The 27,780-nt window shown below is 41.8% G+C and overlaps 1 protein-coding gene across 3 annotated transcripts in view; it reads left to right on the top strand.

Moving 5' to 3' along the window:
* Positions 1 to 27,780, top strand: part of Slc28a2 (solute carrier family 28 member 2) — a 119,924-nt gene that overhangs the window by 82,743 nt on the left and 9,401 nt on the right. Inside the window, exons 1-5 of one of the 3 annotated variants that reach the window (XM_052183435.1) lie at positions 10,861 to 10,941; positions 11,040 to 11,131; positions 23,130 to 23,221; positions 23,987 to 24,170; positions 26,146 to 26,287. The exons of the other annotated variants lie outside the window; for them this stretch is intronic. Coding sequence (XP_052039395.1) covers positions 10,861 to 10,941; positions 11,040 to 11,131; positions 23,130 to 23,221; positions 23,987 to 24,170; positions 26,146 to 26,287 — 591 coding nt within the window. Of the gene's footprint in view, positions 1 to 10,860; positions 10,942 to 11,039; positions 11,132 to 23,129; positions 23,222 to 23,986; positions 24,171 to 26,145; positions 26,288 to 27,780 lie in introns of those variants that run through there. 3 annotated transcript variants of the gene reach the window in all.

Here is a 27,780-nt window from a genome sequence, read left to right on the forward strand (position 1 = left end):
GCACAGATTGCTGTGGTGCTGGTGAAGTCCTGGCGGGGCGTGTCCCAAGCGATTTTCTACTCAGGTTATCCCTGCGTACCTGTCTCCCTGGTGACTTTCATGAATTCAGTTTCACTGTCAAAAGTCATCATTTGGACTCCATTACTGGAAGCACTCTTGTTTACAAAGACTTGTATAGATAATCCTCTCTGGAGGCACCCCAAGCCCCTGCACCAACTGCATTCCATTCTTGCTTGCACAGTCAAATCCTGTCCCAATATCAGCCAGGGTGCTCACTATTGACTATGCTGTAGTTGCACTTGACTGTATAAAAGGGAGTGACAGAGGGAAGAGCTTTTAGTCACCTCAGATGCTTCTTTAGAATGTCTCTGGGGTCCACAACATAGAAAGCATCCTTATCATCAGAGGAAGAGACGTCATTGATGTTTGTGGTCCAGAATGTCCTTACTAGTGAAGCCTTCTGAGGATATGGCAGTCCAATTCTTCCCTAGTAAAGCTGCTCATGGTTCTCCATTTGCCTACAGAAAACCTAGAGTTGGAATTAGATTATCACCAGCTCCTCACAAGGCCAACTTATCCAAGAACTCTGAATGCTATCTCCTTGGAGTCGTGGAAACACTCACAGCACGGGGTGCAGCTGGCTGGACCCATGGAGACACTGCCCACTGCAGAACCCCAGGAGTGCCCTGACCCCTGCACTGCTGCCCAGTCAGCCTCCTCTTCAAGTCAGCTACAGACTCTTACCAAGACTCTTACCACCAGAGGTGGCACCAAGCTATTGGCTGAGGGCAGCCTGTGGCAGCAGTGGCTGCAGGGACTGACCTAGATCTATATTTCTTACCCTGCACAAATTCAACTTAAATGGATCGAGGACCTAAACACAAAAGACTTGAATCTTCTAGAAGACAAAGTAGAGAATAGGTTTTATATCAGTGGTACAGAAAAGCTCTCTCTGAACAGCATGATAACAACATAGGTATTACGACCAACAATTAATAAATGAGATCTCATGAAATTAAAATCACTATATCAAAGGACACTGTCACTTGAATGAAGAAGTAGCACATAGAACAGGGAATATTTTCCTGCCAGTGGCAAAAGGTTAGTATCTGGAATATACAAAAAACTCTAACAAACAGAATGGACTTTTAAAGACACAGTGACCTGACAACCAGGTGAAGTGCAGGGCTAGGTAGGGTTCTTCAGGGACTGTTTATGTTTGAATCAGTGTTCAGGGTATGGTACTGTTTCTTCCATAGCCAGGACTCCCAAGTCCAGGGATCAAGATGTGGACACTGGAATGGTACCACTCATTACTATTCCCCAGTGAGCCATCAGCCAAATTATGTTTCTTTTGTTAGGAGCTCATGTTCTGCTGGCATAGAAGCTTTTGTCCCTAAAGAGGACATGCTTTCTCCAGGAAGCACAGGAGACTTCCCAATGAACTGAAAGCTAAGACTTCCCCCTAGCTGCTTTTGGTTTTTAATGACCTTGAATCAATGGACTAAGAAAGAATTAATATTATTAGGAAGAGTAATTGACACAGATTAATAAAGGATCACTGGACTCCTCTCTACAAGGCAGATTATGTCTGTAGTGCAAGAGGTCCTTTAGGGGGTCTTTTGATGTTAGCATATCCTATAATTTAGGTTAGTGGGAAACTGCAACCTAGTCAGGCAGGATGTTAAATGCCTCAGACCTTTAAGAGTGAAGGTATAGCTCACTCTTCCAGGTAAAATCCCACACCCAGCTGAGGTGCTTGCTAATGGTGGAGGGACTATGAAATAGATAGTAGAGTATACTGGCTAGTTTCGTGTGTCAACTTGACACGGGCTGGAGTTATCACAGAGAAAGGAGTTTCAGTTGGGGAAGTGCCTCCATGAGATCCAGTTGTGGGGCATTTTCTCTATTAGTGATCAAGTGGGGAGGGCCCCTTGTGGGTGGTACCACCTTTGGGCTGGTGCTCTTGGGTTCTATAAGAGAGCAGGCTGAGCAAGCCAGAGGAAGCAAGCCAGTAAGAAACATCCCTCCATGGCTTCTGCATCAGCTCCTGCTTCCTGACCTGCTTGAGTTCCAGTCCTGACTTCCTTTAGTGATGAACTGCAACGTGGAAGTGTAAGCTCAATAAACCTTTTCCTCTTCAACTTGCTTCTTGGTCATGATGTTTGTGCAGGAATAGAAACCCTGACTAAGACATAGAGTAAGGTAGTTATAAACACCAGTCAAGAGGTGTGTGTGTGTGTGTGTGTGTACATGTACCACAGAGCATAAGTGGAAGCGAGAGAACAATGTGAAAGGCTTCTTGTGGGTCCTACTGGTAGAGCTCAGGTCATCTGTATGTTGGTAAATGCCTTTCCCCTGAACCATTTTTCTAGCCCTCCTGTATTCATCACATAAAGAAATCCCTTTACTTTAAAATTTATATTTATATGTATATGTGTTGACTTAGATTTTTAAAAACCTATTTTTAATAATGGGTATTAAATGTTTTTTTTTTATATGGTATTAAATGTTTTAACCTCCTCTCTAGCCCACCACCCACCAGAGGTAGTGGAGAAGAAAGGTTATTAGGATATGAGGGGATTGGATCTGTTTAGAAACTGTTCTTTGGAGCAAATCTAATCTGTGTTGTAAGGAACTGAGCAGTTTAGTTTGTAGGAATTAGCAGTGGCAACTTGATCCACTCAGAAAACACTTTAAAAAAAATACCAGTAGTACTACTTCTTTAGTGTTGATAGAGTAAACACAAATCAGCAGCAGTGACACAGCCTAGTATAAACAGCTAGGACTCCACTGAATTGGCATGAGTTAGCAGGAACAATCAGGACCATCAGGGACAACAGGAGAAGTTCTTTGCACTTAATGAAGTGAAGATCAGCAAAGACAAAAGATGCAAGACAAGAAGCACAGCAAAGCTGGGCGGGCAGTGCTGGCACAAGCCTGTAATCCCAGCACTCTGGGAGGCAGAGCAGGCGGATTTCTGAGTTTGAGGCCAGCTTGGTCTACAGAGTGAGTTCCAGGACAGCCAGGGCTACACAGAGAAACCCTGTCTTGAAAAAAACAAATCCAAAAAACCAAAAAAAAAAAAAAAAAAAAAGAAGAAGCACAGCAAAGCTAGCTATGCAAGCCCACCGTCACTGTCTGTTGAGTCCTGTACATACTCTTTCCAAACATCAAGTGTCCTCCCATGGGTCTTGCTTCACCATGTGAGTCTGTCTTAGTAAAACACTGAGTCTGTATTAGCTGATATCACTCTGCCAAACAGCCCAAGTCCTCAGAAGTGGCAAGAAGCCTCCAGAACCTCTTGAGATGCTCTTTGGCAAGTTTTTCTATGCATTACCACAAATGGAACTCAACAACACAATGTAAGGCAAATGAATACATTTGTGTCCTTAGTGAACAATTCTTTATTATTGTCCTTTCATGTATTTGCTTTAGCAAAACATCCTTTCACATATGCCTACTTCAGGAAAACATCATTTGACATAACTGACTTTCCAAAAACCCAAAAGTTTCTACTTTCTATATGGGTATGTCTGTGTGAGCACGTGCATATGTGTGGGAGTGAGGATTTCAGATCCACTGGAGCTGCAGTTACAGGTGACTATAAACCAATAGATGTGGATGCTAAGGACTGAACTCTGGCCTTCTTCAAGAGCAGCAAATACTCTTACTCTCTGAGCCATCTCTCTAGACCCTCCCTTTTACATTTAGTATAACATTGAGATATCAGTAGTTAAGTTTTACAAATGTGTTTTATCATATTCAGGCTATGGGATACTGAGATATTAAATGTTCCTTAAGCAACTTTGCCACCTATTGTGGAAGAAAAAGAAGTAATGTGCATATGGTTTTATGTGAGACAGTTATACTAGGCAGAATTATGAGTTTGTTATTGTTTTTATTTGGGAATTAAGCATGACATAAAGACAAGTGAGTGGTTATCAAGTTGACAAAGGGTGGGCTTCTGATGGTTAATCATGTTGTCAAGCTGACTGGATATGGAAACAATTTTTTTTTTTTTTTTTGGTTTTTCGAGACAGGGGTTTCTCTGTATAGCCATGGCTGTCTTGGAACTCACTCTGTAGACCAGGCTGGCCTTGAACTCAGAAATCTGCCTGCCTCTGCCTCCCAGAGTGCTGGGATTACAGGCATGCACCACCACTACCTGGCTTCAAGAATTTTTTAAAGACAAGAAGCTAGGCACACCTGTAAGGAAATTTCTTGACCAGATTATTTGAAGAGGGAAGACCCATTGTTAATGTCGGCAGTCCTTTCTGTTAGTATCCCAAAGGAAGGGGTCTGGAGAGACTGACTGTTCAGTGGTCAAGGGCACTAGCTATCTTCCAGAGAACCCACATCATGGCTCATAACTATTTACAATTCCAGTTTCAGGGGGATCTGACACCTGTGGCTTTTGTGGAAACCAGGCACATACACATCCTTTAGTGATTTTTACTTCCAGGTTATGGTTAAATTTCCTGTTAGTTGAGGAAGGTTTGTGTAATTCAAGTCCAGTGTGCAGTCCTTGGTTCATAGGCCCCAGAGTTAATTTTATGATTCATAGTCAAGTACATATGAACCAACCTCCCATCTCAAGTGATCAGGGAGAAACAAGGTCTATGTGGCAATTATCCAAGGTTGAAAGTACTTCCCAAAACAGACAGCACAGTAATGGCTTGACTCACATAAACTTTAGCACTGCCTCATTAATCATGGTGTTTCTAGAAGCAAAATAGATTGGGTGTCAACTAAGTTTTTGCTTGGTCTCTATAAGCAAAGGATCTTCAGAGAAGGGAAAGAAAAGTTTCACTGAATTACTAATAGAGAATCAAGGTCTCCCTAACTAATTTTCAATCTTGAGTCACTTCTAGATATAGATCTTCTCAGATGAGTGGGAGATTAGGTCCCCTTGAGGCAGAACCACCTACAATACTAGAAAGTTTCCCTGTGACTCTTTCTCCATCCCTCAGGACCTATACTTTTTATGAGGATAACATCACATTGGAGAAAAGAAGGTTGAAAGTACTTCCAAAAACAGACAGCATACAGATTCACATAAACTTTAGCACTGCCTCATTAATCATGGTGTTTCCAGAAGCAAAATAGATTGGGTGTCAACTAAGTTTTTGCTTGATCTCTAAAAGCAAAGGAACTTCAGAGAAGGGAAAGAAAAGTTTTGTTCAGTTACTGTAATAGAGAATCAAGGTCTCCTCAACTGATTTTTAATCTTGAGTCAGTTACAGATATAGATCCCACCAGATGAGTGGGAGATTAGGTCCCCTTGAGACAGAACCTCCAATACCAGAAAGTTTCCCTGTGACTCTCTCCTTCCCTCAGGACCTATACTTTTTATGAGGATAACACCACATTGGAAAAAACGAGGTGATCAGACTTCCTCTCACCCAGGAGACACTGACTCTGAATTGACATTGATTTCAGAAGATTGCAGGCAGCATTGTGTCCAGAGTCAAAGAAGAGGCTTATGGGAGTCAGGCCATTGAGTTTTAGGCAAAGTCTGACTCACACTAGGTACAGTGACTCCCTATACTTATCCTATGTTATTTTCCCAGTCCCAGAATGCTTAATTGAGATAGATACATTTAAATATTGGCAGAATCCCCACATTGGTAAACTGATTTATGGTTGGAAAGGCCAAATGCAAGTGAATAGAGCTGCTCCTATCAGCGAAAATACTAACTCAAAACCAATGTGCAAAGCCCAGAGGATTACAGAAGTTTGTGCCACCATCAAAAACTTGAAAGATGCAGGGTGATGTTCCCCACCAGATCTCCTACTGACCTGTGCAAAATACATAGGGAACATAGGGATGACAGTTGTTTATCACAAACTTAATTAAGCAGTGACTCCAATTGCCACTGCTGTTCCAGATGTGGCTTCTTTCTCTCAGCATTCCTGGCAACTGGGGACCTAGAACTTTTATGAGAGTAATGTCACATTGGAGAAAAGGAAGTGGTCAGATCAGGCCTCCTCTGGCCCAGGAGACACTGCCTCTGAATTGACATTGATTTCAGAAGCTCCAAGGTAGCATTGTGCTCAGAATCAAAAAGGGCTTATGAGAGTCAGGCCAAAAAGTTTTAGCCAAAGTCTGACTCATACTGGATCTAGTGCCTCCCTATATTTATCCTGTACTTATTTCCCTTGTCTCAGAATGCATAGTTGGAATGGAGACATTTAAATGTTCACAGAATCCCCATATTGGTAACCTGATCTGTGGTTGGAAAGGACAAATGCAAGTAAATAGAGCTGCCCCTGTCAGGGAAAATACTAAGTCAAAATTAATGTGCAAAGCCCAGAGGATTACAGAAGTTTGTGCCACCATCAAGGACTTGGAAGATGCAGGGTGATGATCCCCACCACATCTCCTACTATCCTGTGCAAAAGACACAGGGATCATAGAGAATGACAGTTGTTTATCACAAGCTTAATTAAGCAGTGACTCCAACTGCCACTGCCATACCAGATGTGGCTTCTTTCTCTCAATAGACTAGCGTATCACCTGGCACCTGGTATTGGAATGTTGATTTAGAAAGTGCTTTTTTTTCTTGGTACTTTTTTTTTTTTTACTTCAAGAGTTCACTAAATGCCCAGGCTACTAGTGTCCTTAGTTTGCAATAATCTTGATCACTGGTCTCTTCCACATTAATCTTGATCACTGGTCTCTTCCACAGTGCTCACAGTGGTCCATTTTATTGAAGACACATTAGATCTAAGAGAGTGGGTAGTAGACCTCACATTGGACTTGTTGGTATAGCATATGTCAATCAGATGATGGGAAAGAACCTGCACAAAATGCAAGAATCTTCTACATCAGTGGAATTTCTCAGAGCCCAGTGGTGTGGGGCAGGTAGAAGTGTTTCTTAGTATGTGAATGGTAAGTTGTTGCATTTGTCCCCTCCCACCACCTAGAGAGAAGCATGCTGCTGACTGGCTCTGTTTGGATTTGGAGGCAGTCTGTTCCTCACTTGGGTGTGTTACTCCAGCACATATTTCAAGTGTCTCAAAAGGCTACTTGTTTTGGATAGTTTCTTGGAATAAAAGAAGGTTTTTTCACAGGTCCAGATTACCCAATGGTACTTGAGGTATCAGTGGCAGATAGGGATGCTATCTGAAGTCTTTGGCACCCCCCCCCCCCCATAGGTGAATCCCATTGGAGGCTTTTGGAATTTTGGCAAAAGGTCCTACTGTATTCTGTTGTTCTTCCTTTGAGGAACAGCTCTTGCCCTGCAATTTGATTTCATTAGTGGAAACTGAGCATTTGACAATGATCTACAAAATTATCATGTGATATGAACTATCAGTCATGATCTGGGTGTTACATGACCCACCAAACTGTATCATTGCACATTAATTAAGAGTATATATATATATATATGATTAGATCTAAGGTTCTTGAGGAACAATGAAGTTACATGACGAAGTTGGCCAAAGTCTGTGTAGTACTGCTAATACCTTCTGTCCCCAAGGGTACACCTTAAGCATTTTTGGATATGCTCTATGATTGATTGAACAAGAAACAGAAGACTAAGACTGCTTTATAGATGCTTCTGAATGCTATGCAGTGTCCACCAAGAAGTGGATATCTGTAACATCACTATCTCATTCTGGAGCAGACATGGAGGACACTGGGGAAGGAAAATTTTCATAGTGGGTAGTACTTTGGGAAGTACATTTGGTCATCCTCATGCAATATGCTTGGAATAAAAATGATCAGATGTGGTATTATATATTGATGTTTATATACTGTTGTAGGCAGTGATTTGGCTGGATAGTCAGAGTCTTGGATATATAATTGGAAAATTGGAGTGAATGACATTTAGAGAAAGAGTATGTGGACAGACCACCCCAATTATGAAGATATTTGTGTCTTATACAGTTACTTACCAAACCTAATATCCACAGAGAATTTTAAAAGCCAAATATATAGGTTGACTGTTCTGTGAATACTGATTCATCTCTTACTCCCTCCTCATAATTGGCTCATGAACATACTTGTCATTGTGGCACAGATGGAAAGTGTACATTGGTTCAACAGCATGGACTTCTTTTTACCAAAACAGACCTGGTAGAGTTGGGAGAGAATTGTTATTGACACTCTTAGCTGTGAACTCTATGTTCAACAATACTGATAGGCCAGATAAGATAAGTCCATTAGTACAATAGTGGTTGGGGCTACTCAACTGCTATCTGGTTAGGTTTTATGTAAACTACCAGGAAGGAATTCACAGTTAAAAAAGCCTGTGGTTAGAGAGATTATATTTCCCAGTGGGGAAGTACTGCTGTTGCTTTGCTAAATGGATATGATGTTCCCATTAAGTTGTGTCCTAGTAACTGTTTATGTTTAGAGGTTAGTAGTTATCTGCTTAGGTCAGTGAAATTTTTTTCTGCAGTGGTCAGTAGTGACTGAAGAGATACAACTGGTCAAAGTACTCAAAACTAGTGACCACTAATTGTCCAGCAATAAATGAGACATCTACTAAGCCACATAAAAGACACGGTGAGTATCCCAGAAAGAGGGTGGGAAGAATCTCTGAGCTGGAAGGGAGTTGTCGATGCTGGTGGGATGATGACTTCTGGGCCTGATATGACTACTGCACTCTTGAACTCACCATACCTATGGTTACTTATGCAAGATGAGTATAACGTTAGTCCTGTACTGTCAATATTCTATTTAGGGAACGAGATACTTGTGGAGTCCCACCTCTTCCTGAGCATTTATTTATGGCAGTTGGTGGTTGATAGGGAAAGGAGACACCTCTTATTCAGGTATAGACAAGTATTCAGGTATTGGCAAGGTGCTCATGACCCTGTAAAGAAACCCTAATGAAATTCACTGGGTTGTTAAAAGAAAACAAAATTGAGACGTGGAAGTAGAGGAGTGGCTAGTTTGGAAGAGAAGGAGTGTTAGTGGAGTAGAAGGAGTCAGCAGAGAATGGTAGGATCAAAGTACACTATGCACATGCAAGAAAATGTCATAATTAATTCCATCCTTTACATATAATTGATATATGCTAATAAGAACATATCTCTGTCCACCTTGAAAAAAAAACTGCAGTTATATATTTAGCTAGCTAGCTGGCAGCAGTCTGGAATGTCTCCAGAAGGTGCAATTCTCAAACCAGTGCCCAATATATGGTTTCTCCATTACTCAGTCTTCACAGGTCCACGATGGAGATGTGGAAATGGAAATGGAACCTCATCAGCATCCCCAGTGAGACGCTAGGCAAACTTTTGCTTTGTGTTTTCACAAGCTTCTGCACTGTTGGCGTAGAAGTCTTGATTCCAGAAGTTGGAGTACTTCGGCCGGGAGGTACAGGAGACATCCCACTGAACTGGAAGCCAAGATTGCTCTCTAGCCACTTTGGAAGCAACAATAGAGTTAGGAGGGGTGGTTGACCCAGACCAAAGGGAAACTGGACTCTTTCCCCACAATGGAGGTGAGGAGGATCATATCAAATGCCAGAGATCTGCACTGTGATTAAAGCCAACAGGAAACTACAACAACCAACCCAGGTAGGATGATACATAGCCTAGACCCTTCCAGAGTAAAGGCATTGGTCACTTCTCCAAGTAAAGGACCAAGAGTGCCTGAGGTGCTTGTTGAGGGTGGAGGGACTGGAGAATGGGTGTAGAAGATAGTTATAACTCCAGCCAAGGCTATAAGATCTGTTGTCGAAATGGGGATTGTTATTGCCATAAATGTTTCTGTCCCAATTTTGTTCAGACTATGTTTGAGTAGATAGATGCATATATTAAGCACATATCTGCGTTTTCATTTCTTTATCCAGTAATGTGATGACTGAGATGATTTCAGTAATTAAATGTTCTTAAATTTATATTGTTGTAGTTGAGCCATAGAACACTAAAAGCTTGCATTCCTTCAGGGACCTTGCCAATTATTTTGAGGAAAAAACCAGTGCATTTTCACTGGTAATGAGATAACTATATAATGTTAGGCTCAAGTAGGAAACAGGTTTTAAAGAGCCCCTCCCCCAGAGTGGGTGGCACTTGTCATGATAACCACTTATATAAAAGGAAGGAAGCTGTTGCTTGCCTGCCTCCACTTCCTGCTGGTGAGAGTTTTAATCTCTGCTGCAGCTGTGCATCCCCTGACATCACACTCCAGGGTCCAGTGTGTACTGAAGAGCAACAACTCTCCAGGAGTCTTCAAGGCACCAGATTTGGAAGTGCTGAGGCATCTGGCTTTGTTATCTGTTCCCAGGTTCCAGCCATTGTCAGACTGGGCTGTGTGGACCCACCCAGCACACTGTAAGTCATTCTTGGAAGCCCTCTCTTATATACACATTCTACCCGTTCTGTTACTTAGAGAACCCTACCTAGAGTCATCTGTGGATCTCTCTTGTTTTCCTCCGCAGCTATACTGGGCACCCAGGGCTTCCTCAGCTATATCACCTTCTCTCCTTCCTTTCTGCACAGCTCAGTGGGACCTGCGCTAGGAAAAAGATAAAGAACATCGATACACGACTCTTAATTTGAGGGATGAAATGGGTTATATTTCAACACAAGTCCTGAGACACTGGGAGGCCCACTGATTCTTTCCATTTCCTCCCTGACCTTTGTCTCGTCTGTCATATTGACTCTTTTTCCATAATTATTTACAACAAGAAATCAAATTCTACCTTTCCTTATTTATTATATTAATATGTTCCCTACCTTTCCACTTCTTATTCATAATGGAAGCATCAGACTTCTTAGAGAGGTTAGTTTTGTGTTTCCTAAGAGGATATGGCCTTAAAACTTCTCCTTTGCCCCAAAGACTGAATGACAAATCAGCCAGCCTTAGCCTTGAGTTTGTTTTTCAGCAGGGGATAACTGGAAATGGAGAAATCAGAGGGAAGAAAGTCTGTTTCCTGGGCCACAGTGGATAAAGGCATGGAGAAGCCCAGGCTGGAGCTCATGGTAATTCATTGTGGTGGGCTGCTGTGTGGCTGCTCTCTCAGTCTCTTGATCCCCTGACAGGGCTGCATGACTGACCTCACATTTACCTGTGCTTATAGGAAGGTGGAAATCTTGAGCAAGGCAAAACTCTGGAGGAAGTGACACCAGGACACAGCCTGGAGCACGGCTTGGGGCATTCCTCTCTCTGGAGGTAAGGGTGTTCCAGAGTCCAGCTTAGTTAGCAACCAAGAACCTGGGGGTGAGAGGGCAGGGAGGAAAAGTGTCTGAGGAGCTACCCCTTCTCAGATTGCTTAACTCACAGACAGGACCAGGAACACGGCATGTGTGTATTTTATAGAATTAACTGAGCGTAAGCCCATGACACAGACAAGCCCATCAGTGCCTGCTGGGATGACGTTAAAAAAGAATAGCAACAGTAATAATAATAATAGTAAATGACTAACATTTATCGAGCACTACTATGTGTAATTATCTATGATGAACAACCGACTTTGTACATTTTTGTAATCACAACATTTCATCCTTTGGTTAGCAATTTAATAGTCAATAATGTAAATTCTATGGCCAATTTGCTTGGAGCCATAGCTGAACTCTGCCCAGGAATGGTTCATTTGTTTTGTTTTATTTTTCTTGTTTAGTTTTGGATCTTTGTTTGTCTCTTCTTTTTCTTTCTTCTGTTTGCTTTTTGATAGAACATAGCTCTGTAGTCACAGCTGGCCTGGTACTCACTTGATAAGCTAGGGTTCCTTGGATTTACAGGTGTCCTCTTGCCTCAAACTCCTGAGGGTTGGGATTATATTCTTGCTGTTAAATATGTGAGTGGAATTTCATGTTGGTATAGTGGTGCACACCTGTCAACTCTGTACCTTGAAGGCTGATACAGGAAGATGAGTTCTGGTCTTAATGAGTGTGATAATAGTCTGGGAAGTATAGTAAGGTGCTCTTTCACTTCCCCAAAAGTTATTTTTCCTCTTTAAGCATAGTTTAGACATGAATGTTATAGATATTTTTTACTTACCTACTAAGGACAATTACCAATTTGCACAGTAATGTGCTGATCTGAGACCTCCACCATCACACACAGGGGGAGTGGTGATCCTTAAGCACTTGAACCCTTTATTTACCTATATGAGTACACTGTTGCTGTCTTCAGACACACCAGAAGATAGCATCAGATCTCATTATGGATGGTTGTGAGCCACCATGTGGTTTCTGGGAATTGAACTCAGGACCTCTGGAAGAGCAGTCAGTGCTAACGGCTGAGCCATCTTTCCAGCCCATGCCTGATCTCTTTAAATCCTAGTAGAGCTTCATACTTCCCACTCAGGCTTATTCTCCTCTCCTTATGAATATGGTCATCCATTGTGGTTGGTGCAGGACTTATACCCTCATTCTCTTGTTCCTCAGTTATTTAAATGGGCATGAAATGGGCATGGGGCATAGTCATGAGACAGAAAGAACAGCTTCCCTTGGTTAACTCCACTGCCTGTTAGAACAAATGCTACCTCCAACTTGAAGAGAGAAGATTTCTGGAGGAAGAAGCTGAGGGTAGGTTAGAAAACTCACTGTATAGGTTCTTCATGTCTCCCTGTCCATCTACTTATTTATGTATCTATATAGCTATGTATTTATGTGTCTATGTATCTAGTATTTATGTATCTATGTGTTTATGTGCTTATGTTCTATCTATCTATCTATCTATCTATCTATCTATCTATCTATCTATCTATCTATCAGGGCATGCTTATTCTGTCACTCAGGCTGGCCTCAAAAGTCTTCTGGGTTCAGCTGGGCATACAGCTGTGACTCACCACACGTAGCTTGGTTCTTTGTTTTGTTTTACTTTTGGTATTGCTTTTCCATAGCAAGGTAAAGATCAGATACCGGCTATCTTCTGTGAGGGCTGGATCAAACAAGGATGTGGGTGTTTTGTAGAGGAAAGTCCTGCCCTAGACAACACATCTATGGAGACTCCGGAGTGGCTATGTTCTCGTTTAGGTCCTTTCTCATTGCATTTTGACTGAGAACCTTTAGAATCAGCTATCTCCAGCTTCTCCAGCTCATCATAGCTATCACCTCTGATTTAAACATGCTGGCATTCCCTCACAGACTTTACCCTGGCTCAGTCCCTTCTTAGCTTTACACACTGATTACTAGTCCCTGTTTGTGTGTGAGATGCAGCTGCCATTTTCCTTTGGATAGCTTTGTAAATTTCTCTGTTTCCTGTGCAACAATATCATCTGCTCTTAAGTTCAAAACCAGTTGTGTAAAAAGAATTAGTTGCTGGGCAGTGGTGGTGCACACCTTTAATCCCAGCACTTCGGAGGCAGAGGGAGGTGGATTTCTGAGTTCAAGGCCAGCCTGGTCTACAGAGTGAGTTTCAGGATAGCCAGGGCTATACAGAGAAACCCTGTCTCGAAAAACAAAAACAAAGCAAAACAAAAAAAAAAAAAAAACAATCCTCCCAAAAGAATTAATCATTCTAGCTAGCATGTATAAAAGACACACAATCCAGGTATTTTATTTACCAGCTGTGAGCCTAGACTGGGCAGGTTTGGAGCTATTTTAACTTATATCCCAGCCTTGTGTCTCTTGTTACTTGCTGTTTCTCTTGTCCATGTCCTCATGGGTCATCTCCTCTCTCGGAGTCTTCTTGGGGAGGAAGGAGGAGGAGGAAGAAGGAAGAAGGTGCCATGGGGTAGGTGTGTTGTGAGTACATGGCCGTGAGGGCCAGACAGTTGGAGTAGGAGCAGCCCAGGGAGAACACGGTGAGTGATATCTCCAGGTCATTGACAGGGAAGTAGACAAAATATCGTAGAAGGTTGATATCTGCGCAGCTCTAGTGACTTAAGGCTTATTATAAATGTGAAAGGTTGTTTCTTTTATTTGGGAACTAAATGATCTAAGGTGGGGTAGAAACCCCCAAGTCATATCTAGCAGAATTGTGTTGTATACATTACTTTCAGTACGAAAACTGGTATTTCAGGTGATGGGTTTGTGGTTAGAAGACAACAGACAAAATCTCTTGCCTGTGTCTTATTTTTACAATACCAGACCATGTCTCTTCTTGTTTTGTATTAGTTTGTCCAACTGGTATTTAATTGGGTATAAAATAAGACACTTGATCTTTTGCAAGGTTCTGGACCCCTTTGTTGGGCAATCCTCACTGTTTTCTCACACCATCAGTTGATCCCGAGTCGACTTCTTCCGTCCCTGCTTTTATTTCTTTCTTCCAAACAGTGTAGTAAAGACTTAGCCAGGACCGCACTGTGCATTCATGGGGCGGGATGGTCTGAAAGATGTCTCAAGTTTTCCACAGCTTGAGCTGAATTAAGCTAAATGAAGAACTCCAGATTCTGGCAGTCACTCCGGGCTCTGGCTCCCTGACTTAGGAGAGTGCCTACATCTTGCAGATAGTTTTACTAAGAGAAGTCATGACATCTTTGCTGCTGGATGTGGCGACCACCAAAGTCATGCCTAGCTAGAGCTTCTGAGCATGCTCAGCCATTTGTCTTCCACCTTCCACGCGGGGTGGAGGCAGACGGCCTGTGAGAAGGTCGTCTTCAGTCAACACCTGGAAAGCCTCCATACAAATACGTGGAGGAAGAGGCAAAGCTTCATTTTTCACGCACCTGGCAGTTAAACTGCTCAACTCAATTTCTAGTTAAAGCACAGATACTAAGGCTCAGACTGTCCCATTAAAGAAGGTAAAGAGCTTGGTACTGTTAGCAAGAGGCCAGACCAGGCAAGACAGAGCTCATGGATACTCGTGTACGTGCTTCTGTGTTGGCTTGGTTAGTTTAGAAGGTTGAAATGTTTTTCTCTTTATTTTGGAGCATTTCTCATGTATAGTCCATCACTGTTGTTTTCTTTTTAATACTCCGTTTAACCTGGTATTCTAGGATTCCATTGTTCATGCATTTTGCAAATATTTAGCTGATTTCTGAAGTACTCGTTGCACTTCCCAGGAAATGGTGGTTTGTGGTGAAGAGTTGAACCCCCAAACCTGTGCTTTCTATTTACTCTTAGACTCCTATATGTCCCCTTCTCTTTTGTAGTGACTTTGCTCAACGGGAATTTAATTGGGCATAGTTTTAAGCCAGCTTCACTGTGTGAATTAGGAAACAGGGTGATTTTTCCAGGGTGTAGTTTCCCTCCTTGTATTGGTATTTTCCACCTATTATCCTTTGTAGGGCTGGGTTTGTGGAAAGATATTGTGTAAATTTGGTTTTATCATGGAATATCTTTGTTTTCTCCATCTATGGTGATTGAGAGTTTTTCTGGGTATAGGAATCTTGGCTGGCATTTGTGTTCTCTTAGAGTCTGTATGAGATCTGCCCAGGATCTTCTAGCTTTCATGGTTTCTAGTGAGAAGTCTGGTGTGATTCTGATAGGTCTTCCTTTATATGTTACTTGGCCTTTTTCTCTTACTGCTCTTAATATTCTTTCTTTGTTTAGTACATTTGCAGTTTTGTTTATTATGTGAGGGGAGGTATTTCTGTTCTGTTCCAGTCTGTTTGGAGTTCTGTAGGCTTCTTGTATATTCATGGGCATCTCTCTCTTTACGTTAGGGAAGTTTTCTTCCATAATTTTGTTGAAGATATTTGCTGACCCTTTAAGTTATAAATCTTTACTCTCATCTATACCTATAATCCTTAGGTTTGGTCTTCTTATTGTGTCTTGGATTTCCTGGATGTTCTGGGATACAAGCTTTTTGCATTTTGCATTTTGCATTTTGCATTTTCTTTGACTGTTGAGTCAATGATTTCTGTGGTATCTTCAGCATCTGAGATTCTGTCTTCCATCTCTTGTATATTCTGTTGATATTTGCATCTATGGTCCCTGATTTCTTCCCAAGGTTTTCTATCTCCAAAGTTGTCTCTCTTTGTGCTTTCTTAGTTGTTTCTACTTCTGTTTTTAGATCCAGAATGGTTTTGCTCAGTTCCTTGTTTGTTTGTATTTTCTTGTATTTCTTTAATATATTTTTTGTTTCTTCTTTTATGACTTCTGCCTGTTGACTCAATTTCTCCTGCATTTCTTTAAGTGATTTTTGCATTTCCTCTTTATTGGCTTCTATCTGTTGACCCATATTCTCCTGAATTTCTTTAAGTGATTTTTGTGTTTCCATTGTAAGGGCTTCTAACTTATTCATGCTCCCCTGTATTTCTTTAAGAGATATATTTATGTCCTTTTTGTGTTCCTCTAACAGCATCATGACCAGTGATTTTAAATTGAAATCTTGTTTTTCTGGTGTGTTGGGGTATCCAGGACTTGCTTTTGTCGGGAAATTGGGTTCAGATGCTGCCATATTGCCTTGATTTCTGTTAGTAATGTTTGTGCGTTTGCCTTTTGCCATCTGGTTATCTCTGGCGTTAGTTGGTTAGTAACAACAGTAGCTGGCTGGTGCTTGAACCTCCTGTGGACCTGTAAGGCTATTTCTGCGCCACTGGATGACTGGGTTTTCCCTGGCACAGACTGCTGATATGCTGCCCTACTCCTGGGTATCATTGAAGCTCTATTGTGTCCTGCTCCAAGCAATGCTATACTTGTTGTCTCTGTGTACTTGTTCTTGCCTGTCTGGTCTGCCCAGTAGTAAGATGGTAGGTGCCATGTGGAACCCCTCCAAGTGTTGATCACTCTGTAGGGCCAAAGGCCCAGGACAGGGCTTGGTGATGGGTTTCAAATACTCTGCTGATGCTGATTCTCCAATCCCTGCCCCCTCCCCCCCCCCCGCCCCCCGGCTTCTATAATACCTTGCTCCTGTCTGTTCTCAAGTGAGTTTCAGTAAGTATGATCTTCCCCATGTCAGGTGTATCACAGGTCTTTCACACCCGGTGGAAGGGGGCAGTGGAGATTAACCTGCTCCTCCTGGTTCTCTAGAGAGTATTAGGTAGTGGGCTTTTCCCCTGTGTCAGATGTGGCACAGGTCTCTGGCTGAGCTGGCTGCTTGGTCACAGGAGCCAAGATGGTGGTGTCCTCGGACCACAGGGCTCCATCTAATCTTGGAACTCCCTGCAGTTCAGGCACCCCTGGCTGAGCTGGCTGAGCTGCCAGCTCCAAGATGGTGGCGACCTAGGACAGCAGGACTCCGTCTAACTGCAGGACTCCCTGCAGGTCAGGTGCTTCCCTGGCTGAGCTGCCGGAGCCAAGATGGTGGCTGGTGATCTCCGTGTTTATTTCTTTTACAAGCAAAATTATAGGTGCTTTTTGAATGAGGAACAAGAAAATGAGGGTCTCACATATACCACTCATGCATACCAATGGATATGCATGTTTTGTGGAGGGAGGTCCTCTCCCAGGTAACATATGTACCCCAACTCAGTAACGGCTATGTTCTCGTTTATGTCCTTTTCCATTCTATTTAGACTGAAAGCCTTTAGAACTAGCTTTCACTTTTTTATCTTCTCATAGCCACCACCTCTGTTTTAAGTATGCTGTCTTTCCCTGATAGACTTTCCTCTGGCTTTCCAGTGTCTTTGTGCCTTCCACACTGGTTATTAACATCTGTTTGTGTTTAAGACTCAATTGCTTTCAAACTGTAGTGGTTAAGCCTATATACATATTTTTAAATAAAGTTTTATTAGAACATGTCTATGCCAATTTGTTTTCTGTGGCTTCTTTCTCACTAACATGGTATGGTTAACAACAGCAATAATAATAATAAATGACTAACATTTATTGAGTAGTATGTGCAATTTTGTGCTATTATCTATGATGAACAATTGAGTTTGTATATTTTTATAATAACAACATTTTATCCTTTGGTTAGCAGTTTGACAGTCAATAATGTAAATTCTGTGGTCAGTCTGCTTGGAGCTATATCTGAATTCTGCCCAGGAATGTACTGGTTTTGTATTGTTTTGTTTTATTTTGTTTTGTTTGTTTTTCTTGATTGGTTTTGGGTCTACTTTCCCCCTTTTCTTTTTTCTTTTTGTTTTTTGATAGAGTGTTGTTATGTGCTCACTTTATAAGCTATGGTGACCATTGACTTATAGCTTTTCTCTTGCCTCAAGATCCTGAGGGTTGGGATTATATTCTGGCATTAAATGATTGAGTGGATTTTTTTTTTTACTCATATAACTGTGCATGCCTCTCAACCCAGCACTCTGGAGGCTGAATTGAGAAGGAGGATGGGCATGAGAATAGTCTGGGCAGTATAGTAAGATGCTCCTACCAAAAGAGAAAGAAAGAAAGAAAAATTTATTTTTCTCTTTGAGCATTGTTTAAATATAGATATCATAGTTTTTGCTCACCTACCAGTAAGATTGTCAATTGGTAGTCCTTTATGTGAAAGATAAAGTAGTACACAGTCTAGATTTCTAGGCTGTTTACTCAACCCTAACATTTCAGTGAGAAAGAAGCCACAGATAGCAATAAATAAATGGCCATGGACATGTTCTAATAAAACTTTATTTAAAATTATGTTTATGGGCTTAGCCCTCCCATTACAGCTTGGCAGTCTTTAGTGTAGGAGAGATAATACATCAAGCTCATATTTGTAGCATTGACCTATATATAATTTGAGTACTCCACGGCTGATTTGAGGCTAGCAAAGGAATGCCTCTGAGCAAGACACTGAGACACTGGGAAGAGATGCACACTAGTATGCTGATTTGAGATCTCTACCGTTACACACAGCAGGAGTAATGATCCTCAAGCACTTTAACTCTTTAAATCCTAGTAGAGCTTCCTACTTCCCACTCAGGCTTATTCTCCTCTCCTTCTGAACATGCCTTGCTTGTCACTCATTGTGGTAGGTGGGGAACTTATACCCTCAATTCTCTTGTTCTTCAACTATTCAAATAGCACCCATAATTTTCCTTGGAAAAGAAATAAACACAAGGGCCCAGCCTGAAATGGGCATGGGGCATAATCATGAGATTAAACAGTTTACCTGAGACAACCCCACTGCTTGTCAGAATAAATATTACCTCCAAATTGGAGAGAAAAGTGTTTTCGAGGAAGAAGCAGAGCGTAGGTTGGAAATGCACTGTATAGGTTCTTCATGTCTGCCTCTCTCTCTCTCTTTCTCTGTATTTGTGTGTAGGTATGTATCATCTATCTCTATTTATCAATATCTCTCCATATATATTATCATCTATCTATCTATCTATCTATCTATCTATCTATCTATCTATCTATCTATCTACCTATCTTTACCTATGTCTTTTTCTCTATATATCGGGATATTCTTATTCTGGTCTCAAAAATCTTCTGGGCTCAGCTGTGACTCACCACACCTAGCTTGATTCTTTGTTTTTTTAGACTTTTGGCATTGCTTCTCCATAGCATGGCAAAGATCATATACTGGCTATCTTCTGTGAGGGAAGTATCAAGCAAGGGATGTGGGTGTTTTGTAGAGGAAAGTCCTTCTCACAGATGACACATCTATTGAGACTCAGGAATGGCTATGTTCTGGTTTAGGTCTTTTCATTGTATTTGGATAGAGAACCTTTAAAACTAGTTATCTCCAGCTTCTCCTGCATGTCATGCCCTCTGGCTTAAACATGCTGGCTTTTCCTAATAGACTTTTTTCTGGCTCTGCAGTCCCTTCTTGTCCTTCAACACTGGTTATGAACATTTGTTTGTGTTTGAGACTCAGTTGCCATTTTCTTTTGGATGGTTTTGTAAATTTCTCTGTTTCCTGTGCAACAATATCACCCACCTCTTAAGTCAGAACCAGTTGTGTACAATACTTACACTATGGAAACTAGTACTTCAGATGATTGTTTGTGGTTAGGAAATAATGGAAAAAATCTCTTGCCTGTGACTTTTTAGTATACAAGAGCATGTATCCTCTTATTTTATAGTAGCTTAGTCTAAGTAGTATTTAATTGGGTATAAAATAAGACCTTTGACCTTTTGAAAGGTTCTGGACACCTGTGCTGGGCAAACCACACTGTTTTCTCACACCATTAGTTGGTTCTGAGTTGACTCCTTCAGTTCCTGCTTTTATTTCTTCATTTAAGCTAAAAAGGCAAAGACTCAGCCAGGGCTTCACTGTCTAAATTCACTGGAGCTGGATTGTCTGAAAGCTGGCTCAAGCTTTTTACTTTAACAGCTAAATGAAGAGCTGTTACACAGGGCTCTGTCTCCCTCAGCTAGTAGAGTTTCTACATCTTGGAAGTAGTTTTACTAAACTCATGGATGTATTTGCTGCTGGGTGTGCTGACCACTAAAGTCATGTTTAGCTAGAGCTTCTCACTATGCTCACCTATGTATTTTCTACCTACTATGTGGGGATGGAGGCAGTAAGTCTGTGAGAAGATTGTCTTCAGTCAATACCTAGAAAGTCTCCCATACAAAGTGTCAATGTTCACTCATCTAGCAGTTAAACTTCTCTGTAGCAGCGATTAATCCTATTGAAACTGACTGGGCATCAGTGGCTCGAATTTCTTGCTATCCACTCTGATGATCAGAGTTCCTGAATGAAAGGTACACACACACACACACACACACACACACACACACACACACACACACAAATACAAGCCTGTACTTTCTATTTACTCTTAGACTCCTATATGTTCCCTCCTCTTTTGCAGTGGCTTTGTTCAACAGGTATTTAATTGGGCAAAGTTTTAAGCCAGCCTCACCTTGTGAATTAGGAAACAGGTAACATATTTAAACTAGAATAGCCAGAAGAGAGTTTACTCATAAAGAGGCCACTATGTGCAAATAAAGTATAATGACAGGTGTATGAAAATACCATAATAAAACACAGTATTAACCTAAAAAGAGAACTGTGGCAGAACCTTCCTCTAATGGATAAAGATTTCAGGGGACCAATCACTAGACAAGGAGTAGGTGGGACTTACCGGTCAGAAGGGACAGAGGGGAGGCAGAAAAAGATGTCTTGCTTTTGGACAGAGAGAGTTTGAAGGACAAAATGTATTTAACAAGAGGCCCTAGGTTTAGACTGCAGATTTGTCATTGAAGGAGTTATATTTAGGGTAGCTTACAAAATTAGGATGCTAGTTGTGCTCAGGAATTGAGTTACTTATTGATTCTGAACTAAGTTTGTGTGGTGTTTTCCTTCTTGCCGTGACTCAACTGCATTCCAGGGAGAAAGCTACAGAGGCAAAGCATGGGTTTACAAAAGGTGCACACCAAAATGCTGTGGGAATTTGGAAGTGTGGGTGGGGCTGGCCTGGTAGCAACCCTCCAGTGGGAACTTAGCAAGCTGGGTGGAGAGTTTTCGGAGCTCAGGGTCAGAGTCTCCAGGAGATGAGAACAGGCTGGCCAGCCTGCTGGTGCCTGGCCTGATGGACCCTCAGGTGGACTGCTGGCTTAGTGAGGATTGCTTATTTAATATTTTATGCAACAGAAAACTAAGAAAAAACCCAAAGAGAGTGGCTGGAGAGATGGTTCACTGGTTAAGTACTTGCACTGATCTTTCAGAGGACCTAAGAGGCTTACAACTGTCTGTGATCTTAGATCCATGAGTCAAAAGTTTGTTCATTGTTTTGTGTACTTTGTGAATGTTGTTCAGATTGTAAGAGCAACCACCTCCATGATTAATAAAAATATCTGCTGTCAGGTCCTGACACGGTAAATTTTCTCAGTCACTACTTCTGCACTTAGTGCAGATGATGACAGAGGCCTTGAGATCCCAAACATCCTTCTGAGGTGTTGGGTGTAAACAATCCAAGGGTGATAAAGATAGATTTCCTGTTTTACCCCTGTTTCTGGGAATGTACACTCTGCTCAGGAAGCCAGGGTTTGACTCCCTGAAGAAGATAGGGGTATAGAGTTAGTAATTAAGAAGGTGGATATAGGAGCTATGGTTATAACAGGTTCAATCCCAAATTAGGTGGGATAGGCAACAATAGAGACAGACTCCAACTGTGTGGCCCAAGACCCCATACCATTTAGCAGATGGTCCCATCTGTGGCTAACCACCATACCATCATAGTCAGACAGGTTACTTCTAGCTGGGCTCACTTTCTTTGGAACTTCCAAGAGTGTGGTAGTGGGATCTTTTTTGCACCTATGGCTGCAGTGTGCTAAGGACACTTAGGATGGCAAAGGCAGATGATGGGGTCAGGTGAGGTGCAGCCTGGAATAATGATGGAGAGTTTAAACTCAGAAGCCAGGTTACTCAGAGATAAGATCTCCTCCTTGGGACCTTAGGAAAGTTACTCAGCTTTCTGGCTTTCAGACTTCAATAGTAACCCCCTCCAGGGTTATTAGAGGATCAGTGCTGTGAGTATTTGCAAGTCCGTTGAGCCCGAACACATAGAAAACACTATACAAAGCTACAAAATCTTGAGTAGTTCTTGCTGAGCATTTTCTCTCAGGCCTGTCAAACCGAGAGATCCTTGAGGTTGCTGTTATTTTCTCTCTCATCTGTCAATGTATGAAGAACACTCAAAGTAACAGCTTTGTGTGGTTTTAGGGTCTTGTGATAGAATAGCCTCTAAGAAGAACAGGCGGAATATGGAAGTCAAGCAATGCCCATCCTCAGGAAAAACACAGAGTAAATTCCTTGAAAGATCATTGTCTACTTCTGTGATAGGAAATCAGTAAATATGTACCCCCTCCAGGCTGTGTCAGTCTTTCTGACCTAAAACACAGGTTTAAGGTTTTTACTGGCCTTTGGAGCCTTGCTGGAGTAATATCGAACATCTGCATCTGGGTAATTTTCTGTATTTACTGAGAACTTTGAGGTTTAGTCTATTGCTATGTATTGTATTGCTATCTTCTGTACCTGAAGTACTAGTTCGACAATTGACTTCTCATGCTTACAAGCTTTTCTCGTGAAAATCTTGTTTCTTGATGTAAAACTCTTAATAAATAAAAGTGGCTACAGCCAATTACTGGAAGGATTAGAGGTAGATGTGTTTGGAGTGAGCTTATGGGAGGAAGAGAAGGAGGAAGGAGAGAGAGAGAAGAAGCTTCCATGAGGGAAGATAGATGTTGAGTATGTGGGCCAGGGAAGTGGCAAGTATCTGGGGTACACTGGGGTGGTAGCCAGGTCAGCAGTTACAAGAGTAGATTAGGGGTTAGTAATTGCCAAAGCCTAGTAAAATAGCCACAGTCTGAGTCTTGGTTATTTATAAGCTAGTTGGGGATAAGCTTAAATTGGTTGTAGTACAAGAACAGACTTTGCCTTGGGAAATCCAGTTCTAAAAATTATACATACAGTATGAAATCATGCTCACATTTTAATTTTGGCTTCTCATCAGGAGGATTCTTCAGCCCTTTACCAAGGCAAGAAGTTTCTTTGAAAGACATCCTGGTTTATTCAAAAAGATCCTGCTTGGTCTCCTGTGTTTAGGTGAGATCATGAGAATTCATGGAAGGGGAAACACTTTTTTATAACTGTCAACAGTGTCAAGATTATTGCTGGGTGAAAACTAGTAGTATTCATAAATTAGCTTAAAACCTACATGATGTACAGATCTTAATTGCCTGTAGGTAAATATAATTTATTGCCTCATGCCCAGAAAGATAAGCGAAATCTACACTATTTGACATGTTTAAAATTTTAAGAAAAAATTTTTTATTTCACTTCTTTTTTAGTGCTTGGATTTGATTCAGGGCACATGTCTGTAGTGTTCATGAAAGATGCCCTTATACATAACTTATGTACTGCTTTATACTTACAATCAGTGGTATACATTATTTTTGAAAGACAGAAAACCTTGTTTATCATATGCTGTCAGGGGCATGTGGAGCTTTGGGTAGGTGCAGCTGAGATGGTGAGATCACAAATTGTCCTTTGGGGCGAATCGGCCCCCGCCCCCCCCCCAAGGGAATCATCGGGTGGCTTTTCCTCCTCCTGCCGGCCTCCTTACATGGCTTCACTCAAGAAAAAGTTTAATCATTTGACATCTCAACATAGCTGGAGTAAAAAAAAAAAATTCACAAAGAGATGCCTGATTTCCAGAGTCTGACAGTGGATGTGGACCAGGGAGGCGGGCAGGGGGCCCAGCAGCTAAACCAGAAGAGAGCGAGACTTTCCCATGAGCAGAGAGGAATGGCTGCGTGCAGCTTGGAGGCTCGGCCTTCCTGACTCCCACTCTTCACCTTCTCTCCACAGCATATGCCGCCTACTTCCTGGCAGCGTGCATCTTCAACTTCCGGAGGGCGCTGGCCTTGTTTGTCATCACCTGTCTTGTGGTCTTCATTCTTGCTTACCACTTTCTGGAAAAATTCTTTGCTAAAAAATTAATAAGATGTCTAAGTTCTTTTAGAAACTTCTGCCTGAGATGTTATATGAAGTGGTAAGTTTATCAATCAACTCTTGTTGCTGTTCACAAAATACCTAAGAACAATGCAAAAGTCGTCCTGGCTCCCGGTTTCAGAGGCTTAGTGTGTGGTTGCTTAGCCCCATCAATGCTGGCTGGTCATAGGGCAGAGTATCATGGCGGGAAGTGAGCAGTTGAAGTAAAGCTGTTCCCATCATAGAGGTCAGGAGACAAGGACATCAGTAGGGGAAGGGACCTGGCTCAAGACGTAACCTACAAGGTCATGCCCCAGTCATTGACTTCCACCAATGGGGTCTCACCTTCCATAGCTTCCTCCACCCCTAACAGTCCTTTTAATTGTCAGTGTGTTAGTGGATTAACTCACCGATGAGCTCAAAGCCCTCTTCTTGTCTCCTTTCCCCTACCTTTCTCTTTCTCCTCTTTTTCTTTTCTTTATCATGAGATGAGGTCTCTTGTCAGGCTGGTCTCGAACTCTTTATGTAGCCAAGGATGTAGCAAAGGATGACCTTGGACTTCTGGTCTTCCTGCCTCCACCTCTTGAGTGCCAGGATTACACATGCACTACCACACTCAGTTCCTGGAGAGCTGGGGATTGAACCCAAAGCCGTGTACATCCTAGACAAGAGATAGGTGAGCATCAAAGCCATCTCTTCAATATCTTCTTTTGACAGTTCCTTAGCGGACTCTAGGCTCTTACCTATACAAAACAAAATGCAGAGAACACATAGCCACAGGCCTTTGAGCCCCAGTCCAGGTTCTGATAGTCTTGGGTTGGCATTGCTGGTGCAGATGGGACTCCGTATCAGGGAGGAGTTTCAGTCTGAAATCCAAGAGGCCATGACAGATGTGAGAAAACCCATGCTTCTCCTCAGGGGAGGTCAGAGAAGATGCTTGTACTTACATCAAGATTTTAGCCAAGTTGCCTCTCCCTGCCCTGTGATTTAGCCCCTTCCCCTCTAGTCTTCCAGAGCCCCTCTACCTGCTTTTGTCTTTACAGCCCCTTAGAGCAGTCTTCCCAATGCTGTGACCTTTTAATGTAATTCCTCATGCTGTGGTAACTCCAAACCAGAAACTGGTTTTGTTGCTACTTTCTAACTTTAATTTTGCTACTGTTATGAACTAAAATGTAAATATTTGATATACAGGGTATCTCATATGTGACAGACACCCTTAAAGGGGTCAAGATCTACAGACTGATCTGTTTTAGAGTCTAGGAGCAAACTTGCTCATAAGTATAAATGACTCTTTTTCAATTTTATGTGTATGAGTGTTTTGTCTGCAAGTATGTGTATACCACTTACATGCCTAGTGACCACTGTGTTAAGAAGAGGAATTAAATCCCTTGGGACTGGGGTTACAGGTGGTTGGTGAGCTACCATGTAGGTGCTGGGGATCAAACCTGAGTCCTCTACAAGAACAGATGTACTTAGCAGCTGAGCCAATCCTCCAATCCCAACCTTAAAATCATGATTTCATGCCTCCACCTCCTAAAGTTTGCACTACATGCCTGGATTCTTCTTTATTTTGGTAGGCTGGGGATTGGACCCAGGGTCTTGTATATTCTAGACAAATTCTCTGTTAGCCTACATCTCCAGCCACCAGTCTATGTAGTAAAGGCTGTAAGTCCATAAATAACATATTTGATGTTAAAAATCTTTGTAGTGGTTAGAAATAGATAGCAATCCACAGCTATCCAACACATCATTTGTTTCTGTTTCCAGTATTTGGATTAGTCAACTGGCAGCACCTTAAGGGATGCATCTGTATATCGCATTTTATTAATATGTCTGTATGAGAAATGAGAAGTTATGTGGTCTGTATCCTTAGATTAGATACTTATTTATGTAAATTGGGGAGTAGATGCTAGGGAACTACCAGATAATTCTCAAGGTCAATCTTTGTGTAATGCATAACCACCAAACCTCTGACGAAGGGTTTCCTCTGTTGCTCATCACAAGAGTTTGTGACACAGCTATTGTATTCCTTTCAGGGTATTTCCAGGAGCCTCTGTTGTCGGCCTTATCCTCTGGCTGGCTCTCGACACAGCTCAAAGGCCAGAGCGGCTGATCTCCTTTGCAGGAATCTGTATGTTCATCCTCATCCTCTTCGCCTGCTCCAAACACCACAGTGAGGTGAGTTTGGGGCATTTAGGTTGGGCATAGAAACACACAACAAAGGCTTTGCAGAAATTATAAAAGTATTCATGATAAAGACTGAGAGAGCTAAGTAATATCTCATAGAATCTTCCTCTGACAGGTTTATTCCTATTCAAACTTTGAAAGCTTTTAAAGACTTTTGGCTTCTTGATTGTTACCGTGGTAATTATGGATCTAATTAGTGCTAAAGATAAATAGAATAGAATATAAAGAAGGAAAAAAATAGAGTATGGCAGAGAATCAGGTTGCACTGAGCAAAAATTATGTTTGTGGAAGTTATTTGTATGTGTGTGTAATAACTATCATGTAACTTATTTTGAAACAACAGTATGGACATATGCCCACCCCAGCATGGCCTTGGAGGGGACAGAGTGACATGGTTCCTGCCCCTGGGACAGGGCTTGTGTGTGAGCCTCTGTGAGTGTCAATGCCTACTGTGGGCATAAGGCTTGTTTGTACAATAATGTACATATTTCCGGTACCAGTACTAGCAGTGAAGGACTCTTTGTTTCTGAGGTATGTCCTCGATGTTAATTTTAATGATGGTTAGCAACAGCAGGAGTCCAGGAGTCTAGGGTAAGGCTATGTCTCAGCAAAATTTTAAACACTGAGACCTTTAAGACAGCCCTTAAGACTATGGGAAAGAACTCTAAATATATGAGTTTGAAAATTTATAATTTTTCAACTATGCAAAAAATAAGGATGCAGTGTGAATTATATGAGGGGCTTCATGAATATAAAGGAGCAAAAGCAGCTGCACTGTGAGCCAACTTGGTAGAAAATCACTAAGGAAAGAAATAAAGAGATTTAGGGAGTGGGGATCTCAAAAGGTCCCACCCAGCTAAGTTTTTTTTGTTTATACTTACAAAGGCAGATTGATTCCAGAGTTCAGGAGTCAGCCTAGGACTGAGCTAGCTTAGACCCAGGCACAGTGGAAGTATTAATTTCAGCAGAACCTAGGCCACCAGCTTGGACCCACAATTTGACTTGAGTCCTTTGTTTTTGCCACTCCCAGACACCCCTTCTCTGGGAATCGGACTCCAAGATGTGGCTGGTCCTTGGCAGATAGACGTAACTTTTTGCACAATATCACCATATTTTCCCTTACCAGTTTCCCTGTTATCCATCCATTGTCTTAGATTACTATTTTTGTGATGAAACACAATGGCTGAAAGCAACTTAGGGAGGAACAAGTTTATTTGGCTTGTGCATCACTGTTTGTGGTATTATGAATATGCTTGGTCAATGGGAAGTGGTACTAATATGTCTTTATCAGAGAAGGTGTAGCCTGTAGGCAAGGCATAACCTGAAAATGTAACCAGTCCCAATTATATGTTTGTGCTTATAAGAGCTGTCTGGGCCATGGTGTCTCTTCACACCAATGAAATCATAACTAAGACACTGTTCATCATTAAAGGAAGTCAAAACAGAAATGCAAAAACAGAGCAGGAACATGGAGGCAGGAGCAG

The sequence above is a fragment of the Apodemus sylvaticus genome, chromosome 5 (assembly GCF_947179515.1).
Source record: "Apodemus sylvaticus chromosome 5, mApoSyl1.1, whole genome shotgun sequence".
NCBI lineage: Eukaryota > Metazoa > Chordata > Mammalia > Rodentia > Muridae > Apodemus > Apodemus sylvaticus.